General features: G+C 45.7%; 1 protein-coding gene and 1 long non-coding RNA gene across 4 annotated transcripts; one reads left to right on the forward strand and one right to left on the reverse strand.

Moving 5' to 3' along the window:
* Nucleotides 1-18266, forward strand: LOC128346260 (zinc finger protein 135-like). 3 transcript variants are annotated; one of them, XM_053299350.1, is made up of 7 exons: nucleotides 1-224; nucleotides 1343-1864; nucleotides 2423-2544; nucleotides 3567-4089; nucleotides 4226-4352; nucleotides 15103-15253; nucleotides 15362-18266. In XM_053299350.1, the coding sequence occupies exons 1-7, from the start codon at nucleotides 198-200 to the stop codon at nucleotides 17130-17132; spliced, it is 3243 nt and encodes a 1080-aa protein (XP_053155325.1). In that variant the 5' UTR covers nucleotides 1-197; the 3' UTR covers nucleotides 17133-18266. The 3 variants fall into 3 exon arrangements, with proteins under 3 accessions (XP_053155325.1, XP_053155322.1, XP_053155324.1); XM_053299347.1 differs by having other exon boundaries at nucleotides 2-224; nucleotides 15103-18266; XM_053299349.1 differs by having other exon boundaries at nucleotides 2-224; nucleotides 15106-18266.
* Nucleotides 5263-23062, reverse strand: LOC128346261 (uncharacterized). Its single transcript, XR_008316865.1, has 3 exons — nucleotides 23028-23062; nucleotides 8060-8127; nucleotides 5263-6391 (listed from the first exon to the last, which is right to left on the reverse strand). It is a non-coding gene; the product is annotated as an uncharacterized LOC128346261 (long non-coding RNA).
* Nucleotides 23063-23116: the final 54 nt, after the last annotated feature.

Consider the following 23116-nt stretch of genomic DNA (forward strand, 5'->3'; position numbering starts at 1 on the left):
CCGGAAGCCCAAGCCCAGCCAAGCCACGATCCCTTCTCCTTTTGCTTCCTGGCAACATTCACTGCAAGGGTTAAATTGCAATCCGGATTCCGAGAGAGGCTCGTGGGAGGGTGGCGGAGGCGGCTAAATTGGGGCGGCCCCTCCCTGCGCAGCCCCCACACCTCCCTCCAAACCTCCCCAACACCCCTCCCCGCAGCATGAGTGGTCTCCTCCAAGATGGCTTGGTGAGTGCAAAGGCAGGGGGCGGGGGGCGGCACGCATAGCGGAGGACGGGCGGGTGGGAGGCGCAGAGGTGGGGAGGGGGCGCTGAAAGGCTCCGGCGGGGGAGTGATGCCCAGGCAGGCAGGGAGGGAGGGAGCGAGGCATCTCTGGGCTGAAGAGACAGCCCCTGTCAGACAGATCCATCCATGCAAGGCTCACCTTTTCCCTTCTCGGTTAGGACGGAACAGTACTAGAGACGTTATGAGCAAAGGATGGATCCAGAGGCTAGCAAGGCTGGAGTGGGCCCAGAGACAAGATGTTAAAATGCCCTCTCCCCCACATGAAGCTCAGCTCCTGAAGTAAAGAAATCTTAAATGAAGCTGAATAGTGGCAACAAAAAACATAGTAAAATTTATATATATATACCCACACACACATATAACATCATCCTAAATTATTTTTTTTAAGGTTTTGCAAATTGTGGACGATGCAAGTCATTTAATGGTACTAGAGAAAGACATGCTGTTCTGGTAGCTCCAGGTCTTAACACTCACATCAGTTTTGGAGTGTGGTTCGAGTGCTGGACTAGGACCGGGGAGACCCGAGTTCAAATCCCCATTCAGCCATGAAACTAGCTGGGTGACTCTGGGCCAGTCACTTCTCTCTCAGCCCAACCTACTTCACAGGGTTGTTGTGAAAGAGAAACTCAAGTATGTAGTACAGCGCTCTGGGCTCCTTGGAGGAAGAGCAGGATATAAATGTAAAGAATAATAATAATAATTAATAATAATACAACTGAAGGAAGCCCAGGCAGGTGCGTGGCTGGGGATGTCAGTCATATGACTTGCCTCTGGGTCCCCCACCCCAAGGTACTGGGCCCCCAGACAACTGTCTCCCCTTGCCCTATTATAATTACGCCCCTAGATGGATCTCTTGTCTCTTCGGTAGGAGAACTCTCTCTCTCACGCACACTCACACACATGACTCTGCTTCACCTCTAAGTTTTGGCTTTGTTCTGTTTTATATGGAGCACCACCCCTCATCACTAGCTGGATATGTAGATAGATAATTGACTTGGGAATTTTGGTCTCTCTTGCTGTGTGTAATGTTTGCATGGACTATGACATGTTCACTTTTGTAGGCTATGGCCCCCACTCCCCCCAATCCAGACATTTCTTGCCTTAAGAAAGAAGAAGAAACGGAAGAAGAGGAAACAGATCATTCGAGTTATGCTGAGGTCTGCTCTCCAAAGATGGAAGAGGAAGACTCAGATATCCCTGAAACAGGAAGATGCCCTGAAGCCTCCCAAAATGAAAGCAGAGAGGGATTCTGTGAAAGAAATGGTCAAAAAATCCTGGGTGTGGACAACACCAACTTAGAAGTATGGCACCAGCGCTTCAGAGAGTTCTGCTACCAGGAAGCCAGAGGTCCCCAAGAGGTTTGCAGCCAAATCCACAACCTTTGCAACAATTGGCTGCAGCCAGAAAGACACACAAAAGCTCAGATCGTGGACCTGGTAGTCCTGGAACAGTTCCTGACTGTCCTGCCCCCAGAGATGGCGAGATGGATCAGAAAACATGGTGCAGAGACCAGTTCTCAGGTCATGGCCCTAGCAGAAGGCTTCTTGAGTCTGGAAGAAGGCAAGAAAGAAGAAGAGCCACAGGTGTGAGAATATTTCATCCAGGGGCAGGGGTGCATATCAGTTCCCTGATTTTTAAATTTCCAGGGAGCAAGGAGAAGTAGAACTGGAAGCACTTTCCTCTCAGCAGAGAGCGGTTTTGTGTTTGCTGCCACCCGAATGGCTGTGGTATCCATAAAACCTGCAGAGAGGCCAGAAATGTCCAGGAAGAGGAGCTTCTGGCTACCCCAGCTTCTCCCCATTCCTACCTCCTTCCCTGGCTGTTTTGGTATCAGGAGGGAGTCTGAGATGCCCTCTTTGAGTCCTCTCCTCATCCCAATGCTGCTCCCAAGCCCGAAATGACTGGAGAGGCAGTGGGGCATAGCATGGGGAACAGTGTGGTGGTCTCTGCCCCCTGCACATCTCCCTTGTTCTTACAGAGTCTGCCTCTTTCCCTTGGCTTCAATCAAAGTTGCCCACCCAAAAGGTCCAAAATGCCACTAAGGAAGTTTTGGGTTGTGTAAGGGAACCCCCTGGCACCTCCTCATTATTGCTTCATTCCATCATCTGTGAAGATGAACTGTTTTCCTCTTCTTCTTTCAGGGTCTGGTGACATCTGAAGGGATGGCTGCATGTTGCACAGAGCAGGAGGGGACCTTGCTGCGTCCAGACCAACGGGCCCTGCACAGGAATGCTGGAGAATTGGGGGAATGTGGCCTCCTTGGGTAACAAAATAGTTCACAGAATTAAAAAATAATAATGGGCTGGTCCAGACAGTACATTCAGACTGACCCTGCCTGGATGTAGTGTTGGGTTGCCTAGGGACAGTTGCTCTCCCTGTGCTCAAAGTAAGGAGGCCACCACTGGCAAAGGTGCCTCTGTAACTAGTGAGCAGGGGTTCTCTTCCCAGTTAGTTTACATCCAGGAGAGCAGAGATCTTGGGAAAGGGCTTATAGCACAAGACGTTTGAAAGGAACACAGGAACAACCAACCACAAATATTTATATACCCCTTTTGAATAAAAGTTCTCAAAGCAGTTTATATATCCTTCAGGGAATTTAATGTGGGGCCTTCTTAATGCAAAGCAGATGCTCTATCACTGACCTACATCCCTCATACTTGAAGGTGGCATGCTTGGGTTTCCCATCCAGGCACTAACCACACCAAGACCAGCATGGTGGCTGTACCATATGCTCTGAGACATGCTCTGGGGCCCATGAACACAAGAACAGCCCTGCTGGATAAGGCCCAAGACCTATCCTGTTTCCAGCATCCTGTTTCCCACAGTGGCCCACCAGATGCCTCTTAAGTAGCCCACAGCCAAGACGTGCAACTGCTCCCCTGCCACTGGAATTTGGAGGCATCTTGCCTCTGAGGCTGGATCTTCTTCCCTACTAATTTTCCCCAATGAAAATTAAAAATAGAAAGATTTTTTAAGCTATTTATTTATCTGATTTATAAACCACCTGATATGCAACATTTCCAGAAAGTTTACAAAATATTCAGAAAATCTAAAGCAACCTACAGTTAAAAATAATAAAAACTGTTTAAAAACAAGGAAATCCATATAGGTAGACCTCCCTAGACAATCTTAATAGGCAGCCCCCAGATGATCGTAATAGGCAGCAGGGTTTGTGATGAAAAAGGCATTCTCTGGCAATGATTTATTTGTTTACTACTACTACTTTGGTCTGTCTTCTCTCCTGGTGCTCTATATTACATATGTGAGGTTCTTAACTTTTTGTAGGATGGGTTCCCCACTCCCTCAGATCCAGGGACTTCTTGCCTTGAAGAAGGGGAAAAGGTTGGCAGAAGAGGAAGGACATTCAAGTGGTGTTGCAGGCTGCTCTCCCAAGATGGAAGAGGAAGACCCAGCTAACCCTGAAGCAGGAAGATACCCTGATGCTGTCCATGCTAAGAGCAGTGAGGGATTCTGGGAAAGAACCATGCGGAAGATGCTGGATGAGGACACCAGCAGCTCAGATCGGAAATGCCAAATACTCAGGCAGTTCTGCTACAGGGAGGCCGAGGGACCCCAAGAGGTTTTCAGCCAACTCTACAATCTTTGCCTTCAGTGGCTGAAGCCAGAAAGCTGCACAAAAACTCAAATTGTGGACTTGGTAGTACTGGAGCAGTTCCTGACTGTCCTGCCCCCGGAGATGGAGAGCTGGGTCAGAGAATGTGGAGCGGAGTCCAGTTCCCAGGCAGTGGCCCTGGCCGAAGGTTTCCTCCTGAGCCAGGCTGGGGACATAAAGCAGGAAGAGCAGGAGGTGAGAGCATTTCATCCTGGTATTTCTATGGGGCAGGACACGTGTGGAATGGATTTGTAAAAATGCTCCCCAGTGCCTCACCTTTTGGGGGATTGTCACGTTGCCTCTGAAGGTGATAATGTTCCTCTCCTTTCAGACTCCGGTGACCTTGGATGAAGTAGCTGTGCCTTTCCCCAAGGAGAAGCAGGCTGTGCTGGACCCAGCCCCAAGAGATCTGCACGCAGAAGCCTTGCTGGCATACTCGGGGACTGAGGTCTCTTTGGGTAAGAGACCTATCTTTTTTCCATGGCAGACCGTGTGTGTGTGTGTGTGTGTAAATGGACTGGCTTGGACAATACTTATGAATGGGCCCCACCCCTTGGGGTGATTTAAAAAACACTAAAATCAAAATAACTGTTAAAATTGAAAACTGTAAAAACAGATCTTAAGCTGAATTTTGGGGGACTTTTGCACTTGTGGGGGGCATGGTTGTCTCAACCTGCCCATATAGGCCCCCTATTTAAGGACCCTGATCTGGAGATCCTGAAGCATCATCTGTGCCCGTTTGGCCTTGAAGCCTCCCTGTTGAGGCCCCGGCCTTATTTGGAGCAGCTTCTGGCTTGGACTTTGCATGCCTGCCTGTCCCCTTGTCGATGCCTTTCACCTGGCAGGCTGTTCCCCTGCTGTATTCCTTGGATGCTTTCCCCCTTCTTGTCGTTTATTTATTTGTTAGTGTTTTACCGTGTGAATGTTTTCCAGCTTTAACAGACTAGTATTCTTGTTAATATTGAAATGTAATCTTTTACTGTTTTAATGGCTTCATATATTTGTAATTGTTTTACATATACTGTAAACCCCTTTGGGTTATTTTAAGGAGAGGTGGTCTATAAATCTGACAATCAATGAATCAGTCACTATTTATCTTTACGTTTATATCCCGCTCTTCCTCCGAGGAGCCCAGAGCAGTGAACATGGTTATGTTTTTCCTCACAATAGCCCTGTGAGGTAAGTTAGACCGAGAGCAAAGTGACTGGTCCAGAGTCATCCCGTGATTTTTGATGTTTGGTTTAGTTTGGTTGTTTATCGTATTTATATACCACCCTGTATAAAATCTCTGGGTGTTTTACAATTAAAACCCAACAACACTTAAAACCTAAAATCATATAAAACTAGTTAAACAACATCAATGCAACTTTAAAATGTTATAAACTAAAATCTGATATAATAGGTATGTTTGCAAAAGTCTCTGAAAAGCAGCCAGAGATGGGGTGGTTCTGATTTCATTTGGGAGTGTGTTCCAGAGCCCTAGGGCAACCCTAGAGAAGGTTCACTTTCTGACTGAATGTAAATTTGAGCTCATCTCCCCAGGCCTAATCCATGACTAACCACTACACCATGCTGGCTCTTATCACGCCTGGTTCTCTACCACGGCTGTGTTTGAAGGAATTCCCAAGAGTCAGTGCAACTACCCAGGGATCCTGGAGTCTGTGATCATCTCTCCCAACAACTTTGTCTTTTCTAAACAGCAGGGAGTGGGGGCATGACACCTTTTAATTTGATATCTGTACTTTCCCCCTCATAAGAGGCCAGTTTATGTCAAAAAAAAATATGGCATGAGGTAGAAAGCTTCAAACACCCTGTTACTATGCCTTAGAAGGATGGTGGTCCATTTTCTCCACAGCTTTGAGAGTGGAGCAAGAACTCTGCCCTCACATGGAGCCTGAACACTAACTGTGTTGCCAGCGTACCTCACAGCACAGTGCAGGTGGAGAGGGACGTGGAAGTGGTTTTTGTTGCTCTCCACTGCCCGCAAAAGCCCTGTTCATTGCCAGAAATATGTCCCTGAGGATCACGGAGCCCTCCCTATGCACCGGGCTGCAAGGCAAGCCAGCAGCACTGCTGGTGTTCTGGCTCAGTATGAGTTCTGGCTCCAAGCTGCCACTGTGGACCAGGGTCCTCCAGTTACCCCAGTGGTCTTCCCAAAGGGGTGAAGGCATAGCCAAGGAGGCACGCTGAAACTCAAAGAGCACAGATACTATCCTGATTTCTCTTAAATTAATGATCGGAGGTTCATAAGAATACATACAAGCAATGAAATATGAAATGCATCAATAAGGCATGGTAAATTAGGCATATAAGGCATAGAGAGCCATACACAAGAGCGTTAGCATGGTATAGGTGTTAGACTGTTGGATTACGACCGGGGAGGCCCAAGTTCAAATCCCCATTCATCATTCCTGTGCAGGGCCCTTTGGTCTGGATGCAGCAGGGTCCCCTCCTGCTCTGTGCAACATGCAGCCATCCCTTCAGATGTCACCAGACCCTGAAAGAAGAAGAAGAAGAAGAAAACAGTTCATCTTCACAGATGATGGAAACTCACTAGGTGCCTCCGGGCCAGTCTCTTGGCATAACCAACCTCATAGGGTTGTTGGGATGAGCAACATAACCATGTACACTGCTCCAGGCTCCTTGGAGGAAGTGCAGGATAGAAATGTATAACTAAATCATAAGAACATAAGATCAGCCCTGCTGGATCAGGCCCAAGAAGGCTCATCTAGTCCAGCATCCTGTTTCACACAGTGGCCCACCAGATACCACTGGAAGCCTACAGCAGGAGTTGAGGGCATGCCCTCTCTCCTGCTGTTACTCCCCTGCTACTGGTACTCAGAGGCATCCTACCTTTGAGGCTGGAGGTAGCCTTTAGCCCTCCAACTAGTAGCTGTTGATACCTCTCCTCCATGAAGTTATCCAAACCCCTCTTAAAGCCATCCAGGTTGTTGGCTGTCACCACATCTCGTGGCAGAGAATTCCACAAGTTGATTATGCATCGTGTGAAAAAAGTACTTCTGTTTGCTGGTCCTAAATTTCCCGGCAATCAATTTCATGAGATGACCCCTGGTTCTAGTGTTATGTGAGAGGGAGAAGAATTTCTCTCTATCTACTTTCTCCACACCATGCATGATTTTATAGACCTCCATCATGTCTCCCTGTAGTTGTCTTTTTTCTAAACTAAAAAGCCCCAAGTGTTGTAGCCTTTCCTCGTAAGAAAGGTGCTCCAGGCCCCTGATCATCTTGGTTGCCCTCTTCTGCACCTTTTCCAGTTTTACAATGTCCTTTTTTAGATGTGGTGACTAGAATTGTATGCAGTACTCCAGGTGTAGCCACACCATAGTCTTGTGTAAAGGCATTATAATATTAGCCGTTTGATCTTCAATCCCCTTCCTAATGATCCCTAGCATGGAATTGGCCTTTTTCACATCTTCCGCACATTGAGTCGACACTTTGAATGAACTGTTCACCGTGACCCCAAGATCCCTCTCCTGGTCAGCTCGTTAGCTACACATCTGCACTTTGCTAGTTATTGCTAAAGCACCCACCTAGTCCTGGCTCCACCTCTGTAGCTGCCTGCAATTGGCAGTGGAGTCTCTCACTATCTGTGGCTCCAAGCATCACCTGCCTTGCCTAGCACCCCCCAAGTCCCAGGAACCACCAGCAGCCACTAGCCCTGTCTTGTTTTTACTAGGGAACCCCATTATTCGCAGAGGTTCCATTCCGTGGGCGGGCGGGGAGGCAGCAGATAGCAAATCCATGGATAATGGAGTATTAAGGCTATAGGAATCGGCAGGAGTAGGTCCCCAGACTGCCTCAAATCACCCTCAATTGCCCCTCCAGACCAGTAAACAGGCCAAATAAAGTGCCCTACCATGTTCCAGAGTAGTCTACAGATGTAAACAGCTCTTAAAATCATAGCGCCCGCCCCCTCCCAGGTTTTAAAGTAAATGAGTAATAAAATGGCTCCAGAACAGACAAATGCAGCCGGAAATGACTTCTGAGGTCATTTCCGGCCACCCCCAACTCACAGATACATGAGTTTAACTCTTTCCCTCCTGGGGTTGGTGCATACACCGAAGTCGGGTGTACATTAACCAACCACGGATACATGAAACCGCGGATGCTAGACTCACAATTAACAAGGTTCTCCTCTGTTTACCTTCTTGCATCCACTTCAGCATCGACTGCTTTGAAAGTTCTGAAGTTTCAAGCAAAAATCAGAGATATCTGGAAATACAGAAAAGTAGGCATGAGATATGGAGACAAGGCTCTTAGCTGCAATTGCCTGTTAGTTGTGGAGCAGAACTTAGTGAAAAGGGAAAAAATAAGAGGAACAATGAAAGGAGAAAACGCTCTAAGACACACTGCTAACAGCCAACGTTTTCAGGAATCTGCCTCCCCACCCCCACCCAACTTTATATCTTCTTCTTCTGACTGGAAACAAATGAGGCCTGGAAGAAGCCAAGTCCACAATTTCCTAGGTTCTCTTATTTCCGGGGAGGCCTACGTTGTCATTACAGTCCTGTACATCTTCTGGAAGGTCTCCCTACCACAGGTCTGCACAACTTCAGCCCTCCAGCTGTTGCTGGACTACAGCTCCCATCATCCCAGCCACCGTAGCCAATAATTGGGGATGATGGGAGCTGTAGTCCAGCAGCAGCCGGAGGGCCGAAGTTGTGCAGATCTGCTGTGTTGGGAGACCATGCTGTCTGTCCAAGACCATGCCTTGGATTAGAAACGCAAGGCCAGCATTTTGGTGATCTTCCCAGCAGATGTGAGAAGGAAGTGTGTCGGATACCTTTTCAGCAGAAAACCGTCTGTTACCGCCCAGATTCTTGGAACACCCAACATCCGGCTTGGTGCTTCTGATATTTAGCATGAGGGTTCCCAAACTTGGGTCCTCAGGTGATGATGTATTACAGCTCCCATCATTCCCAGCAGCAATGGCTTTTGGGGGTGATGGGAGTTGTAGTCCAACAACATCTGCAGAGCCGAGGTTGAGAACCCCTGGTTTAGCAGCTTTTGCCATCCCACTGATGTTCTGAGTGAAGCCTTTTTGCTTGCTTTCTTCTCAGCAGCTTCCAAGGTCCAGTCTTTGGTTTGTGGCTGTGAGATGTGTGGTTCTTTGGGCCTGCAATTCTTCCAAGGGTAACAGGGATAAAACAGTGGCTCAGCTACAACCCTGACCAAATTTAGAGCCCACCACACCTTGACTTCCTTTTTTTTTTTTAAATTTCAAATTTTTATTAACTTTTAACAATAATAGTCATAATAAACACAATTACAAATTGACTTCCCGCGCACCTCTTTTCGTGATAACAACTATAAATTTTACCCTTATTATAATATTAATAAAAAACACAAATTTAAACCTTCCACCACCATTAATCTACCCAACCTGCATTTCAGATTTCAAATCCAGCTGTAAGATCCATAGTAGGAATTCTTTAAATACAACAAAAATAATTTCCAATCTTCTTTAAAACATTCTAAGTTTTAGTCTCTTATCAGTGTTATAAATTTTGCCATCTCCACATATTCCAAAATTTTTATCAACACCACACCTTGACTTCCAGGCAACCTGGAGGTCCCAATAAAAGCCCTGCGAGACCTGATCATGGATGTCCTGCATAACTTGTGAGCACTGTAAGATATTCCCCTCAGGGGATGGAGCTGCTCTGGGAAGAGCATCTAGGTTCCAAGTTCCCTCCCTGGCATCAACGAGTTAGGGCTGAGACAGATTTCTGCCTGCAACCTTGAAGAAGCTGCTGCCAGTCTGGGTAGACAATACCGAGATAGCTATCTATCTACCTATCTATCTGACATATTTCTATACCACCCCAAAACTCACGTCTCTGGGTGGTTTACAACAAGCAAACAAACAAAAAGTTAAAACATTAGTTAAAATAAATAACTAATACTTATGGTCTGACTAAGTATATGGCAGCTTCCTATGTTCCTATAATGTGTAGGTTAGTTCGAACTACATCTCAATCTCCCCTCTGAAAAGGTGGGGGGAGTGGAGCAGAATTGCCTCTGCTGACATCAGAAAATGCAGAAGATGTTGTGAGAGGAGGTGCTGGCCCTCAGCAATGCGGGACCAGGCAGCGTAGGGCTTTAAGTGGAATAGCCAGAACCAAGAATGGAGCAGAGATAGGTGTTGCATGGCAGCCCCAGGCAGAGTGTTTTACAGTCACACCAGATGGGGATCCGTGAAGCACATGAATGAGTGGAGAGGCAAAAACAGAAACGTAGAACCAGCCACTGCCATTCCCCCCTCCCCCACCCCCTGGGGAGGGGGAGGATTGATGACACGTTGCTGCACCTCCCCTCCCAGTAACAGGGTCTTCCACCACTAGCCCCTCAGTCTCTCTCTGGATTAGCATTCAATTTATTCTCCCATGTTGAATCCAGATCTGAGTTCAGAAAGTAGCAAATGGAACTGATGCCTGCTTCACTCAGGTCTCGGGGGGGGGGGAGTTGCAGAGGGGGAATCAGTACATTGATGCTTTGATTGATTAAGTGCCGTCAAGTCAGTGTCGGCTCTTAGTGACCACATAGATGGATTCTCTCCATGATCTATCTTCAACTTGGCCTTCTAGGTCTCTCAGTGGTGCATTCATTGTTGTCGTAATCGAGTCCATCCACCTTGCTGCTGGCCTTCCTCTTCTTCTCTTTCCTTCCCCTTTTCCCAGCATTATAGACTTCGCAAGGGAGGTTGGTTTTCGCATAATGTGTCCAAAGTATGAAAGTTTGAGCCTAGTCATTTGTGCCTCCAGTGAAAATTCTGTATTGATTTGTTCTATGATCCATTTGTTTGTTTTCCTGGCTGTCCATGCCCATCCTCAAAGGTCTTCTCCAGCACCAAAGTTCAAAAGCGTCAATACTTCTTCTATCTTGCTTCTTCATAGCCCAGCTTTCGCATCCATAGAGTGTCACAGGAAAAACCATTGTCTGAATGCTTCTAATCTTTGTAGGTATAGACACGTCATGGCATCTAAATATCCTTTCCAAGGCCTTCATTGCAACCCTACCAAGTGCTAGTCTGCGATGTATTTCTTGACTGCTGGATCCTTTATTGTTGATGGTTGATCCTAAAAGGCAGAAGCTATCTACCACCTCAATTTCTTCATTATCAATTCTGAGGCTGGTTGCTGTATCCATTGTCATTAGTTTAGTCTTCTTTACATTTAGTTGTAGTCCCATTTTTTCACTGTGTTCCTGACTTTCATTACTAGAGCTTGCAGATCATCCGCATTCTCAGTTATCAGAATGCAAATTCTCAGCTAACTTGCGTAGCACAAGTTATTTATGTTTCTTCCTTCAACTTTAAAACCACCATCTTCTTCCAATCTAGCTTCTCTCAGTATATGTTGAACATATAAGTTGAATAAATAAGTAGACAGCCTTGTGTTACTCCTTTGCCTATCTGGAACCAGTCTGTTTCACCATGTTCCGTCTGGATTGTGGGTTCCTGTCCTATAGGTTTCTACTGAGAACAATGAGATGCTCTGGGACACCCATTCTTCTAAGGATATTCCACAACTTGACATGGTCAACGCAATCGAAGGCTTTTCTGTAGTCAAAGCACATATTGACTTCTTATTTATTAACATATTTTTATACTGCCCAAAACTTACGTCTCTGGGCAGTTTATGACAAAATAAAAACAGAAAAAGTAAAACATTAGTTAAAACAAAAAATAAAAAGTTCAAAAGATTACAACAATTTAACAATTTTAAAGTAATATTTTAAAACAGCATTAAAACTATTAAAACAATATTAATTAAAAGCCTGGGTGAACAGATGCATCCTTAAAGATTTTTTAAAAGCTGTCAGAGATGGGGAGGCTTATTTCAGTAGGGAGCATATTCCAAAACCTCGGGGCAGCAGCGGAGAAGGCCTGTCTCTGAGTAGCCACCAGACGAGCCGGTGGCAACTGCAGATGGACCTCTCCTGATGATCTTGATGGGCCATGGGGTTCATGAGGTGGAGTGGCTGTGGTCTATAAGGATAACATCTCCCTTACCAGGGTCCCTGTTAGGGTATCAGACCATATTGAATGTGTGTACTTAAGTTTGGGGATCAGGGATAGATTGGGACTTCTGTTGGTGTACCTATCGCCCCGCTGCCAACGGAAACCCTTACTGAGCTCACGGACTTGGTCGCGGAACTTGCGTTGGAGTCACACAGACTTCTGGTACTGGGGGACTTCAATGTTCATTTCAGGACGAACTTGCCCGGTACAGCTTAAGAGTTCATAGTGGCCATGACAACTATGGGCCTATCCCAAGCGGTCTCTGGTTCGACGCATATTGCAGGTCACACACTTGATTTGGTCTTTTATTCTGATCAGGGTGGTGTTCTGTGGGTGGGGACTCCTGCGATCTCCCCATTGTCATGGACGGACCACCATCAGGTTAAGGTTGGATTTACAACCACTTCCCACCTCCGCAGGAGCGAGGGTCCTATTAGAATGGTCCACCCGAAGAGGTTTTTGGATCCGATAGGATTCCAAGAAGCCTTGGTGGGATTCAGTGTTGGCTTTGCTGGTGATCCTGTTGATGCCCTGGTTGAGAATTGGAACAACTTGCTCGCCAGGGCAGTAGACACGATTGCTCCTAAGCATCCCCTCCGACCCCCTTCAGAATTGGCCCCTTGGTATACGGAAGATCTACGGGGGCTGAAGCAGCAAGGTAGGCGACTGTAGCGCAAGTGGAGAAGAACTCCAATCTGACAGGTTACGACATGGAGCACATCTAAAGATCTATTCTCAGGCAATATGTGCGGCAAAGAAGCAGTTCTTTTCTGCCCATATTGCCTCTGCAAGTTCCCATCCAGCGGACTTGTTCAGGGTTGTGAGGGGACTAGTATCTGACCCCCATCCCTTGAATCAGAATTTGGAATCATCAGTTACCCGCTGCAATGTGTTTCAAGAATTTTTCGCAGATTAAATCTCTCGGATTTGGGCCGACTTACATGGAGACTCCACAATTAATTTGATGTCTGAACTGGAGGTGTCTAACTATTCCTCTTATGTGACTTGACTGGATCAGTTTCAGTTTATGACTCCTGAGGATGTGGACAAGCTGCTTGGGGCGATGAGGCCTACCACTTTTTCTCTTGACCCTTGTCCAACATGGCTTGTTCAGTCTAGCAGGCTTGTTCAATTTAGCTGTTGTATGCGGCGTGGTGGAAATCATAAATGCTTCTCTGAGGGAGGGCAGGATGCCTCCTTGTCTTAAGGAGGCAATTATTAGACCTCTTCTAAAGAAGCCTGCATTAGACCCCTCAGAGTTGAGCAATTATAGGCCTGTTTCCAACCTTCCATGGTTGGGCAAGGTAATTGAGAGGGTGGTAGCCTCTTAGCTCCAGGTGGTCTTGGAGGAAACTGATTATCTAGACCCATTTCAAACTGGTTTTTGGGTGGGCTATGGGATGGACTGCCTTGGTCGGCCTGATGGATGACCTCCAATTGGCAGTTGACAGAGGAAGTGTGACTCTGTTGGTCCTTTTGGATCTATCAGCTGCTTTTGATACTATCAACCATAGTATCCTTCTGGAACGTCTGAGAGTGTTGGGGGTGGGCACTGTTTTACAGTGGTTCCGCTCCTACCTCTCGGACAGATTTCAGATGATGTCGATTGGAGATTGTTGTTCTTCAAAATCTGAGCTTAGGTATGGTGTCCCTCAATGCTCCATACTTTCTCCAATGCTTTTTAACATCTACGTGAAACCGCTGGGAGAGATCATCAGGGGATTTGGAGCTTGATGTTACCAGTATGCTGATGACACCCAGATCTACTTCTCCATGTCAATCTCTTCAGGAGTTGGCATATCCTCCCTAAATGCCTGCCTGGATGCAGTAATGGGCTGGATGAGGGAGAATAAACTGAACCCAGATAAGACGGAGGTACTTCGTGCGGGGCCAGAACTCCAGAGACTATTTTGATCTACCTGTTCCAGATAGGGGTCACACTTCCCCAAAAGAAACAGGTCCGCAGTCTGTGAGTACTCCTGGTTTCTCAGGTTGAGGCGGTGGCCAAGGGTGCTTTCTATCAGCTTCGGCTGATACGCCAGCTGTGTCCGTTTCTCGAGATCAGTGACCTCAAAACAGTGGTACATTTGTTGGTAACCTCCAGACTGGACTTCTGTAATGCGCTCTACGTGGGGCTGCCTTTGTACGTAGTCCGGAAACTTCAGTTGGTTCAGAATGTGGCAGCCAGGTTGGTCTCTGGGTCATCTTGGAGAGACCACATTACTCCTCTGTTGATGGAGCTACACTGGCTGCCAATAGGTTTCCAGGCAAAATACAAAGCCTTAAATGGCTTAGGCCCTGGGTTTTTAAGAGAACATCTTCTTCACTATGTGCCCCACCGCCCACTGAGGTCACTTGAAGAGGTCCGTCTCCAGTTGCCACCAACTCATTTGGTGGCTACACAGAGATGGGCCTTCTCTGCTGCTGCTCCAAGATTGTGAAATGCGCTCCCTACTAAGATATGAGCCTCCCCATCTCTGGCAATTTTTAAGAAACTTCTGAAAACACATCTCTTCAACCAAGCTTTCTCAGCTTTTTAAAACTTGTTTTTTTTGTTTTGGCTATTTAATTGGTGTTTTATGATGTTTTAATTGTTAATTGATTTTAATGGTGTTTTAATGTAAACTGCCCTGAGCCTTTTGGAAGGGCAGTATAAAATGTTTAATAAATGAATGAATGAATGAATGAATGAATGATGAAGAAGATACCCAGGGCCCGAGCCCCGGGTTAAGAGTAAGAGTATTTACTCTTAAATACCCAGGGCCCAAGCCGTTTAGGGCTTTATAGGTTATAACCAACATCTTGTATTTTGCCCAGAAACGTATCAGCAGCCAGTGTAGCTCCTTCAATATGGGAGTAATATGGTCTCTCCAAGATGACCCAGAGACCAACCTGGCTGCCGCATTCTGGACCAACTGTAGTTTCCAGACTACATACAAGGGCAGCCCCACATAGAGTGCATTGCTGAATCCAGTCTGGAGGTTACCAGCAGATGTACCACTGTTTTGTACACACACACCCGCCTGTGAATGCTAGCAGAACCAAAATATGCATTAATTATTAATTAACCATTTGTCCCCCAGGGAAGAAGAGCAAGGAAAGGGTGTGTTTTCCCTGACAGGAAGCTCCATGTTTCCCTCCTCAGGTTTCTCTCTTCATTCCAGCAGGTGGTGGAAGGGAGAGCCAGAAAGAAGATGAAGCACAGACCAAGAAAACGGGAGCAAAGCAGAGGCCGGGGAAGAAACCAGTTCCTTCTGGAGAGGGTGCTCTGCACAAAATTAGAGTCCAACAGGACTCCAGTACAAGTGAGATACAGTATATATGCTCAGGATGTGGAAAGAGCTTTAAGGGCAAGAAACGTCTTGCAAATCATTTGAGAATCCATCCAGAAATGCTATATAACTGCTTGGATTTCACTTTCAGCTGCAACGTTCCTAATAATCTCAGAACCCACACAAGGGAGAAACCATATAAATGCTCAGAATGTGGAAAGTGCTGCACTTCTAAAAAGTTCCTTCTTCTGCATCAAAGAATCCATACAGGGGAGAAACCATTTGATTGTTCAGAGTGTGGAAAGCGCTTCACTTACAAGACAACCTTGGTACGACATTACCAATATCACAAAATAGCATATAAATGCTCTGAGTGTGGAAAGAGCTTTGATCAGAAGAAAAAGCTTATTAAACACCAAGGAATCCACACATGGGAAATGCTGTATAACTGCTCAGAGTTCACTTTCAGCCGCAACGTTCCTAATAATCACAGAACCCACACAAGGGAGAAACCATATAAATGTTCAGAATGTGGAAAGTGCTGCACTTCTAAAAAGTTCCTTCTTCTGCATCAAAGAAGCCATACAGGGGAGAAACCATTTCATTGTTCGGAGTGTGGAAAGAGCTTCAGTTACAAGATAGCCTTGACAAACCATTACCGAAACCACAAAGTCAAAAAGCCATATGAATGCTCTGAGTGTGGAATGAGCTTTAGTCAGATGAAAAAACTTAGTATACATAAAAGAACTCACACAATGGAGAATAAATGCTCAGAGTGTGGAAAGCGCTTCCTTTTCCACCAAAGCCTTACTAATCATCAGAGAATTCACACAGGTGAGAAACCATATATATGCTCAGAGTGTGGAAAGAGCTTCTTTTTTGGCCATAGCTTCCGTTTACATCAAAGAATCCACAGCAAGGAGAAACCATATACCTGCTCAGAGTGTGGAGAGAGGTTCAGTCGGAATACATCCTTTGTGAGACATTGCAGAACCCACAAAGGGAAAATGCTATATGAAAGCTCAGAGTTCACTTCCTGCCATAATGTTATTAATCATCCCAGAAACCACACAAAGGAGAAACCATATGAATGCTTGAAATGTGGAAGGGTCATTAGTTCTAAGAAAAGGTTTCTTGTACATCAAAAACTCCATAATGGGAAGAAAACACATACGTGCTCAGAGTGTGGAAAGGGCTTCAGTCTCAGAATATCTTTGACACAACATTACAGAATCCATAAAGAGAAAATGCCACATAAATGTTCAGAGTGTGGGATGAGCTTCAAATTTTTTAAAAAACTTATTAGACATCAAAAAACTCACTCAGAAGAGAGGCCGTACATATGCACAGAGTGTGGAAAGAGTTTCCGTCTTCAGTACAACCTTACTAATCATCAGATAATCCACACAGAGGAAATGCCATATATATGCCCTGAATGTGGTAAGAGCTTCAGATTCAGGAATGGTCTTACTTCCCATCAAAAAATCCACATAGGAAAGAAACCATATGAATGCTTAGAATGTGGAAAGAGCTTCACTCGGAGTGCAACCTTCACAAGACATAATAGAATCCATATGGAGAAATGCTATATAAATGCTCCAAGTGTGGAAAGAACTTCAGTTTCAATGACAGAACAAGCCTTACTAGTCATCAAAGAACCTACACAAGAGAGAAACCATCTAAATGCTCAGAGTATGGAAATAAGTGCATTTGGAGCCCAGCCCTTAGAAGAGGTTACAGAATATACAGAAGGAAAATGCCATATACAGGGTCAGACTTCAATGATGGTAGAAGCCTTACTAGATATCAAAGAGCCCACACAGGAGAGAATCCAAAGAAATGCTGAGAATGGGGAAAGAGCATCAGTATGCCGCTTAATCCACAGGAACACATTCACACGGAGCCAGTCTTGTGAATTTTAGGAAGGCATGGAGTGTGGAAGAACTTTAGGTGTAGAACAGACTTCGCATGAAAGATACATAAAGCATGAGAGTAGGACTTTTCTTGCCAATTGGCCCCAAATGATAGTGGATGAACTTTTCTTCCAAGTGACGATATGAGTCCCCACCTCCATGGGGATAAATCCATGAGGTAGAGCTGCCATTCCCAAGCAAAAAGTCTTTGAATGCCCGAACTCATTCCATGCTATCTGTTTCTTCAAGTGTTGAGAAGCTCAAGGAGCTGCACAAAGATTTGAGAGTTTGTGTCTTTTTCAATGCCGACTGTAGTGAGCTGCCTTACAGCTCTAATAGAGTTAACAGGAGGTGAACCCCTGACCTTGATTGACAGGCTGGTGACCCTAGGTTTTGACCAATCAGTCAACCAGGTGGGTTGACTGCTGCTGGGAAGAAGAGGGGGAAGAGTGTGTCGAGGAAGAGGAATATGAAGGATGACTATGCTCTCTCGCTCTCTCTCTAGGTGAGTCCTGTAGGAAATCTCTGAGAGTCAGAGATTTGCAGGGAGCTTGGATCTCACCAGGGATTTGGGGAGTCTCCACTGGGCCAAAACCAGTATGTGACTTTCAGAAGTTAGCACAGCAGAAAATATGTTTAGTAAGACTTTGTGTTAGCAGTTATATTGTTTTCTGTGTGGTGTTTCTTGTAACTGAATAACTAAGATTAATTACGTGCCACGTACAAAAAGATCTGGCCATTTTGAATCTTTGTGTTCCCCCAAAGCCTACAGAGCCACTCAAGGCCCCAGTAAGGTTCATCCTTCCAACCATTAGCAGTATGTAGACCTTTTTCCCCAAGCCGGCTCCCTTGCATCCCCCCAAATTTCTGTAGCCTCCTCAGTCTTAGGTCATTGAAGAAACATTTTTAGCCCTTAAAAACCGCTCTAGAAAAAGCAGCTGACCTTCACTGATTCTCCACACATCCTAGTATTTTTGTTGCATGTTGAGCTTTTTAAATTGAATGTGCATTAAAGATATGGCATCTATTAGTTTTGTCAAAGTTCTTACTTTATATATTACTGTACGAATTACTGTATATAATATATAAATATATATTACTGTATGAATTACTAACTCTAATAAATGCATATTTACATTGAAATCAGTCAATCTCTCTGTGGTCACTGACCCAATCAGGTTCTGTTCTCACAAATTGCCAGTTGTGAATAGCCTCCACCCTTAATTTATGTGTTCTATTTTTAAAAAATATTTATAGCCTGCCCCTCCAGTACACTACTGCTCAGGGTAGCTTACAGCATTAATAAAATAGATGCAATATAACATCACCTCGGAGCTGCAGGAGAGAATTTGATATTTTCTGGGCACACTCTGCTGCCATTGAAGACTTGGCTGGCAACATCCATTATAAATCTGCCCTCTCCACCTCCTCGCCTGCCATCTGTCAGGCAGCTCTGTGATCCGTATCAGCTCTAGGAACCCGGGAGATCTATTTTCCACATTTGATGCTGGAACCTCCCTGGATGGAGTGGTCTCTTGCACAGGGCTGAGAGATGGGGCATATCTCCAAGTAACAGTGTCCAAGGGTATTGCAATGTTGCGGGGAAGCCAGATGGAGTGGTGGTTGAACAGCAGAAAAAGGTGGGGTGAAGAGGAAGGAACAAACAAGGGGAGTGAGTCTTGACAGCATCTGAGAGAGGGAGCTTGGAGAATCAGGCGGCCACCTCAACTACCTTATTAAGGAAGAGCATCAAGAGGCAGATTGGCTGTGAGGAGCAGGAGGACGGGCCACCTGTGATGCAGAGCCAACGATGGAGCACCAGAACTCCATCCAACATCGAACAGGACCTTGCAGAAACTGAAGGAACCAAATAAAAGGGACACAAGGGATTCTTTCTCTATTTATTTATGGTGTACTTTGTGGGTGGCTGCAGTGATGTTTATTGAAGACAAGTTTTTTGTCTTTATAAAAGTATTGCTTTGTTTCATCCAGAAGTGTTAGTGTGGGATTCTCCAGCACTTACCCAGTCTCATTAGATGTGGTGACCAGAATTGTACGTAGTACTCCAGGTGTGGCCGCACCATAGTTTTGTATAAGGGCATGATAATATGAGCAGGGGCAGGGCTTGTTGGGGCTGCCGTGGCCCACCCTCCCTCCCAGCTCCTCCATTCCCTCCTACAGTAAATGGCGGTGAGTCGAAGCTTTTCAGTTAATGTATGTGCTGATAAGAAGTCGCTTAGTAGGATACTAGGAGTTTATGACACTTAACAATGGCAGTGTTGTGATCTTCAAAGGCGATGTAATACACAGGACTACCTGTCAGGTTCGTTGTTAATTGCTGGTTGTGCTAAAACTGTTTCAATCTGTATATAACCCCCACCCACCACCCCCTAGCAGCCATTCTTGTGTGCTGCCCTGATCAGTGAAGCGATTCCCAGGGTGCGCTTTTTGCTCTGCAGAGTAAATAAAGCTTTGAAAACGGCCTCTGACTGGTGAGTTCAGTTGGGCTAGAGCACCAGGCTAATTCCCAGTTTTTACGGTATCACTCTCCGTACTGCTCCAAAAATCGGCTGGAGATTAATTACCCGAAAAATAAAATCCTATAAGACAGTAAGCTGGTCAGTTGGGGGCAATAGAATTGGATGGGTACTGTACATACATTTAGATATTTGGGGGTGGTTTTTAGTGCCATGGGCTCTTGGAAGCTGCACACCACCAGCGCCATGCAGTCAGCTCAGAGAAACGCCGCAGCCAGTACTGGCCGGTGTAGGCGCCGCGGGGGGTGGGGCTGGGTGAAAGGTGCTGTTAAGGGTAAATTAACAGGTGCTCACCTTCGCTCTGGCTGCATCTGAATGCTGCTCGGAGCAACAGTGCAGCAGAGGATCGCCTCCGCCACTCACCTGGCCGCCAGTGGGGTTCGGCTCCCTAGAGGCAAAGTGAGTGGCAGAGGTGATCCATCACCACGGGGTGCTCCGAGCAGCATTCAGTGGCAGCTGGAGTGTAGGTAGGCTCCTATTAATTTACCCTGAAAGGTGCCTCCTGCCGCCCCCCTGGCAGTGCCCACACTAGCCACTACTGGAGGAGACTTGGTCTTATGGTAGCAAGCATGACTTGCCCCCTTAACTAAGCAGGGTCAGCCCTGGTTGCATATGTATGGGATACTTGATGTGTGAGCAGATATTCCCCTCAGGGGATGGAGCCGCTCAGGAAAGAGCAGAAGGTTCCAAGTTCCCTCCCTGGCAGCATCTCCAAGATAGGGCTGAAAGAGACTCCTGCCTGCAACCTTGGAAAAGCCGCTGCCAGTTTGTGTAGACAATAGTGAGCTAGATGGACCTATAGTCTGACTCAGTATATGGCAGCTTCCTGTGTTCTTATGTACTGTCCACAGCACAGCCCACTATGCACAGTCCACAGCACAGCACCACTATCTTAATACGGAGCTAGATGGACCGATGGTCTGACTCAGTATATGGCAGCTTCCTATGTACTGTCCAGAGCAATTTTAAGATTTGATTACGGTAATGGTGGAGAACTGGTGCCAGCTATTCTGAAGCTGTTTGAAGCCAAACCTTTGGCCCAGATTTTATACAGGGCACACATGGGAATTTATGTTAAACACAAGGAGATCGGGATGGTTCAAACGAAATTTTTGAGGGCAGTCTTCAGTGCACCTAGATGCGTGCCCCACGGAAGTTTAAGATTAGAGACAGGGACTCTAAGAGTCAAGGCTAGGGCATGGAGATTGATGGATTACTATTGGCTGAAGCTCAATCTGTGCCCTGTGGGCTTGGCTCCTCTGGTCCTGGCTGATAATTATAAATTGGGATGGCAGACAGTGCAGTTTCTCAGAGAGAAACATCCATCCTAGGGACCATCCCTAGTACACCTGTTGCCCTTAGGCCTTGCCCAAGCTAAGAAGGTGCTTGCGCAAAGAATAGAGGATGTGGAACGCCAAAACAATCTCAATACGATCTCTGATTTCAACTGAGTGTACCATGTAAGAATCACTGGTCCCCAGCGAAATATCTATCGGCACTTTTTCTAAGTTACACAAGGCATATCTTAAACACAAGGAGAAACATAAACACTTTAGAGCCAGATATGATGTGCTTCCATCTGCAGTACTTTCTGGCAGGTATAATAAAACACCTCAAGCCAACAGAACCTGTCCATGTGATGGGACCCTTGAGACAGTTGAGCACATTCCCATGTATTGCTCCTTTTATAAAGATTAACGTGCTAGATTAATCACCCCATTGTGACAGAATAGGCCAGGTAGGGTTGAACTTTCTTATACTTGGTTTCTCCTCTCTGACAATTGTGTAGATACTACTTGAAAGATAGCTAATTTTTGTTTGGCAGCCATTAAAATCAGACAACAATTGATCTCTGTTGAAATTTAATTCAATTAAGGTGCTAGAGATTTCATTGTATTTATCCAGACCTATTGTATTGTGCTGCTCTTAGGGGCGTTTTGGTTTTGGTTTTTTGTGCATCTGACCATAACTTTAACTTTATCCTAGTCTAGGCACCATGGTAAAATTTCTAGGTGCTATGGCTCACTGGCACTTGGGGTTTGTCAAGCCTTGCTTTATTAGTAGTATTAGTATTATTTTCCCTACTTTATGATGATGACTTTTTAAAATGTTTAAAATCTGTAATTCTGATTGTGGTTTTAGCTTGGAATTAATTTGGATAATTCTATTAGTCTGATTTTACATTGTATCTATTTTATAAATGTTGTGAGCTGCCCCAAGCAGTAATGTGTTTGTTGGAGGGGTGGGGTATAAATGTTTTAAATAAATAAATAAATATACAGCTTTCATATTTATGTGCAGTTGCCTTGCAGTTCCAGAAGGATGCTCTCATGTGGTTTAACAACCACATATTTCACTCCTGTTAATATATTTAAAGGTGATTGTTGCTGATTGCCAGAAACACAAGGAGATAATAAAATAAAAACACGAGTGCCCGAGTGTCATTTTTCTCTGTTACAAATGACGATTACAAACGAGTTGTTCTACTAAGAACTAATCTGCTTACTTTCCTTTCTCTACAACTGGACTGAATTTGGTTCAAATCGAGGTCCGCAAGTTAGATCTCTTGTGCCTCAAATGTTCACGTCTCCACCATCTTGGACTGGGGTGGATGACATCATCACAAACTACGCCATTGAGGTGTCCCTGTGTGTCACTCACTCCAAATGTACTTAATTTGGGTCAAATCGGTTAGACAGTCCACAAATTAGCCCGCTTGCATCTGTCATCTTGGACTGGGGTAGATCACATCATCACACACCACACCATTTGGGCATCCCTATGTGTCCCTACAGTTGTAGCAAATTTGGTTCAAATTTGTTAGGCGAGTCACAAGTTAGCCCACTTGCACCTCAAAAGTTTACGCATCTGCCATCTTGGATCGGGGTGGATGACATCATCACAAACTACGCCCTTGAGAGGTGTCCCTGTGTGTCCCTACAACTGTACCTGGTTTGGTTCATATTGGTCCAGGCCTTGCGAAATTGATAGGAGGGGAGACACCACACACACACAATGCCGGATGATCTCCTAAGCCTACCGGAAAGTAGGCTTAAAAATGGTCATACATTTAGGCACCCAGGCGTGCAAGTGTGGCTGAAGTTTTGAGCTGTTTCTTAATTTAAGAAAGGCACTGATTAGGATGTTGCTTTTTGAAAATAAAGTGTTGGGCTGATTCGGGGGTCCCTCGCATGCTCTCTCTCCCCGCCGCCCTGCTTCTTCCCAGCCCTTCTCCGAAGGGTCCTTTCAAGGCCCCCTCCCCACTTCCCTGCATTGCACTTCTCTTTGCGGACCTGCGGGCTCCCCCACTCCAGATGCATTTTGCATTCACTAGATCCCTTAGAGTGGAGGATGCTGCAAACCTTACAGCGTGAAAAAAATCCAAGGCTGCTTTCCTACGGCGGGCGGGAGGGAGGGGAGGGGAGGGGAAGGAGTGAGTCCTCCAATGCAGAGTTC

Source organism: Hemicordylus capensis, chromosome 2 (genome assembly GCF_027244095.1).
Source record: "Hemicordylus capensis ecotype Gifberg chromosome 2, rHemCap1.1.pri, whole genome shotgun sequence".
Lineage (NCBI taxonomy): Eukaryota > Metazoa > Chordata > Lepidosauria > Squamata > Cordylidae > Hemicordylus > Hemicordylus capensis.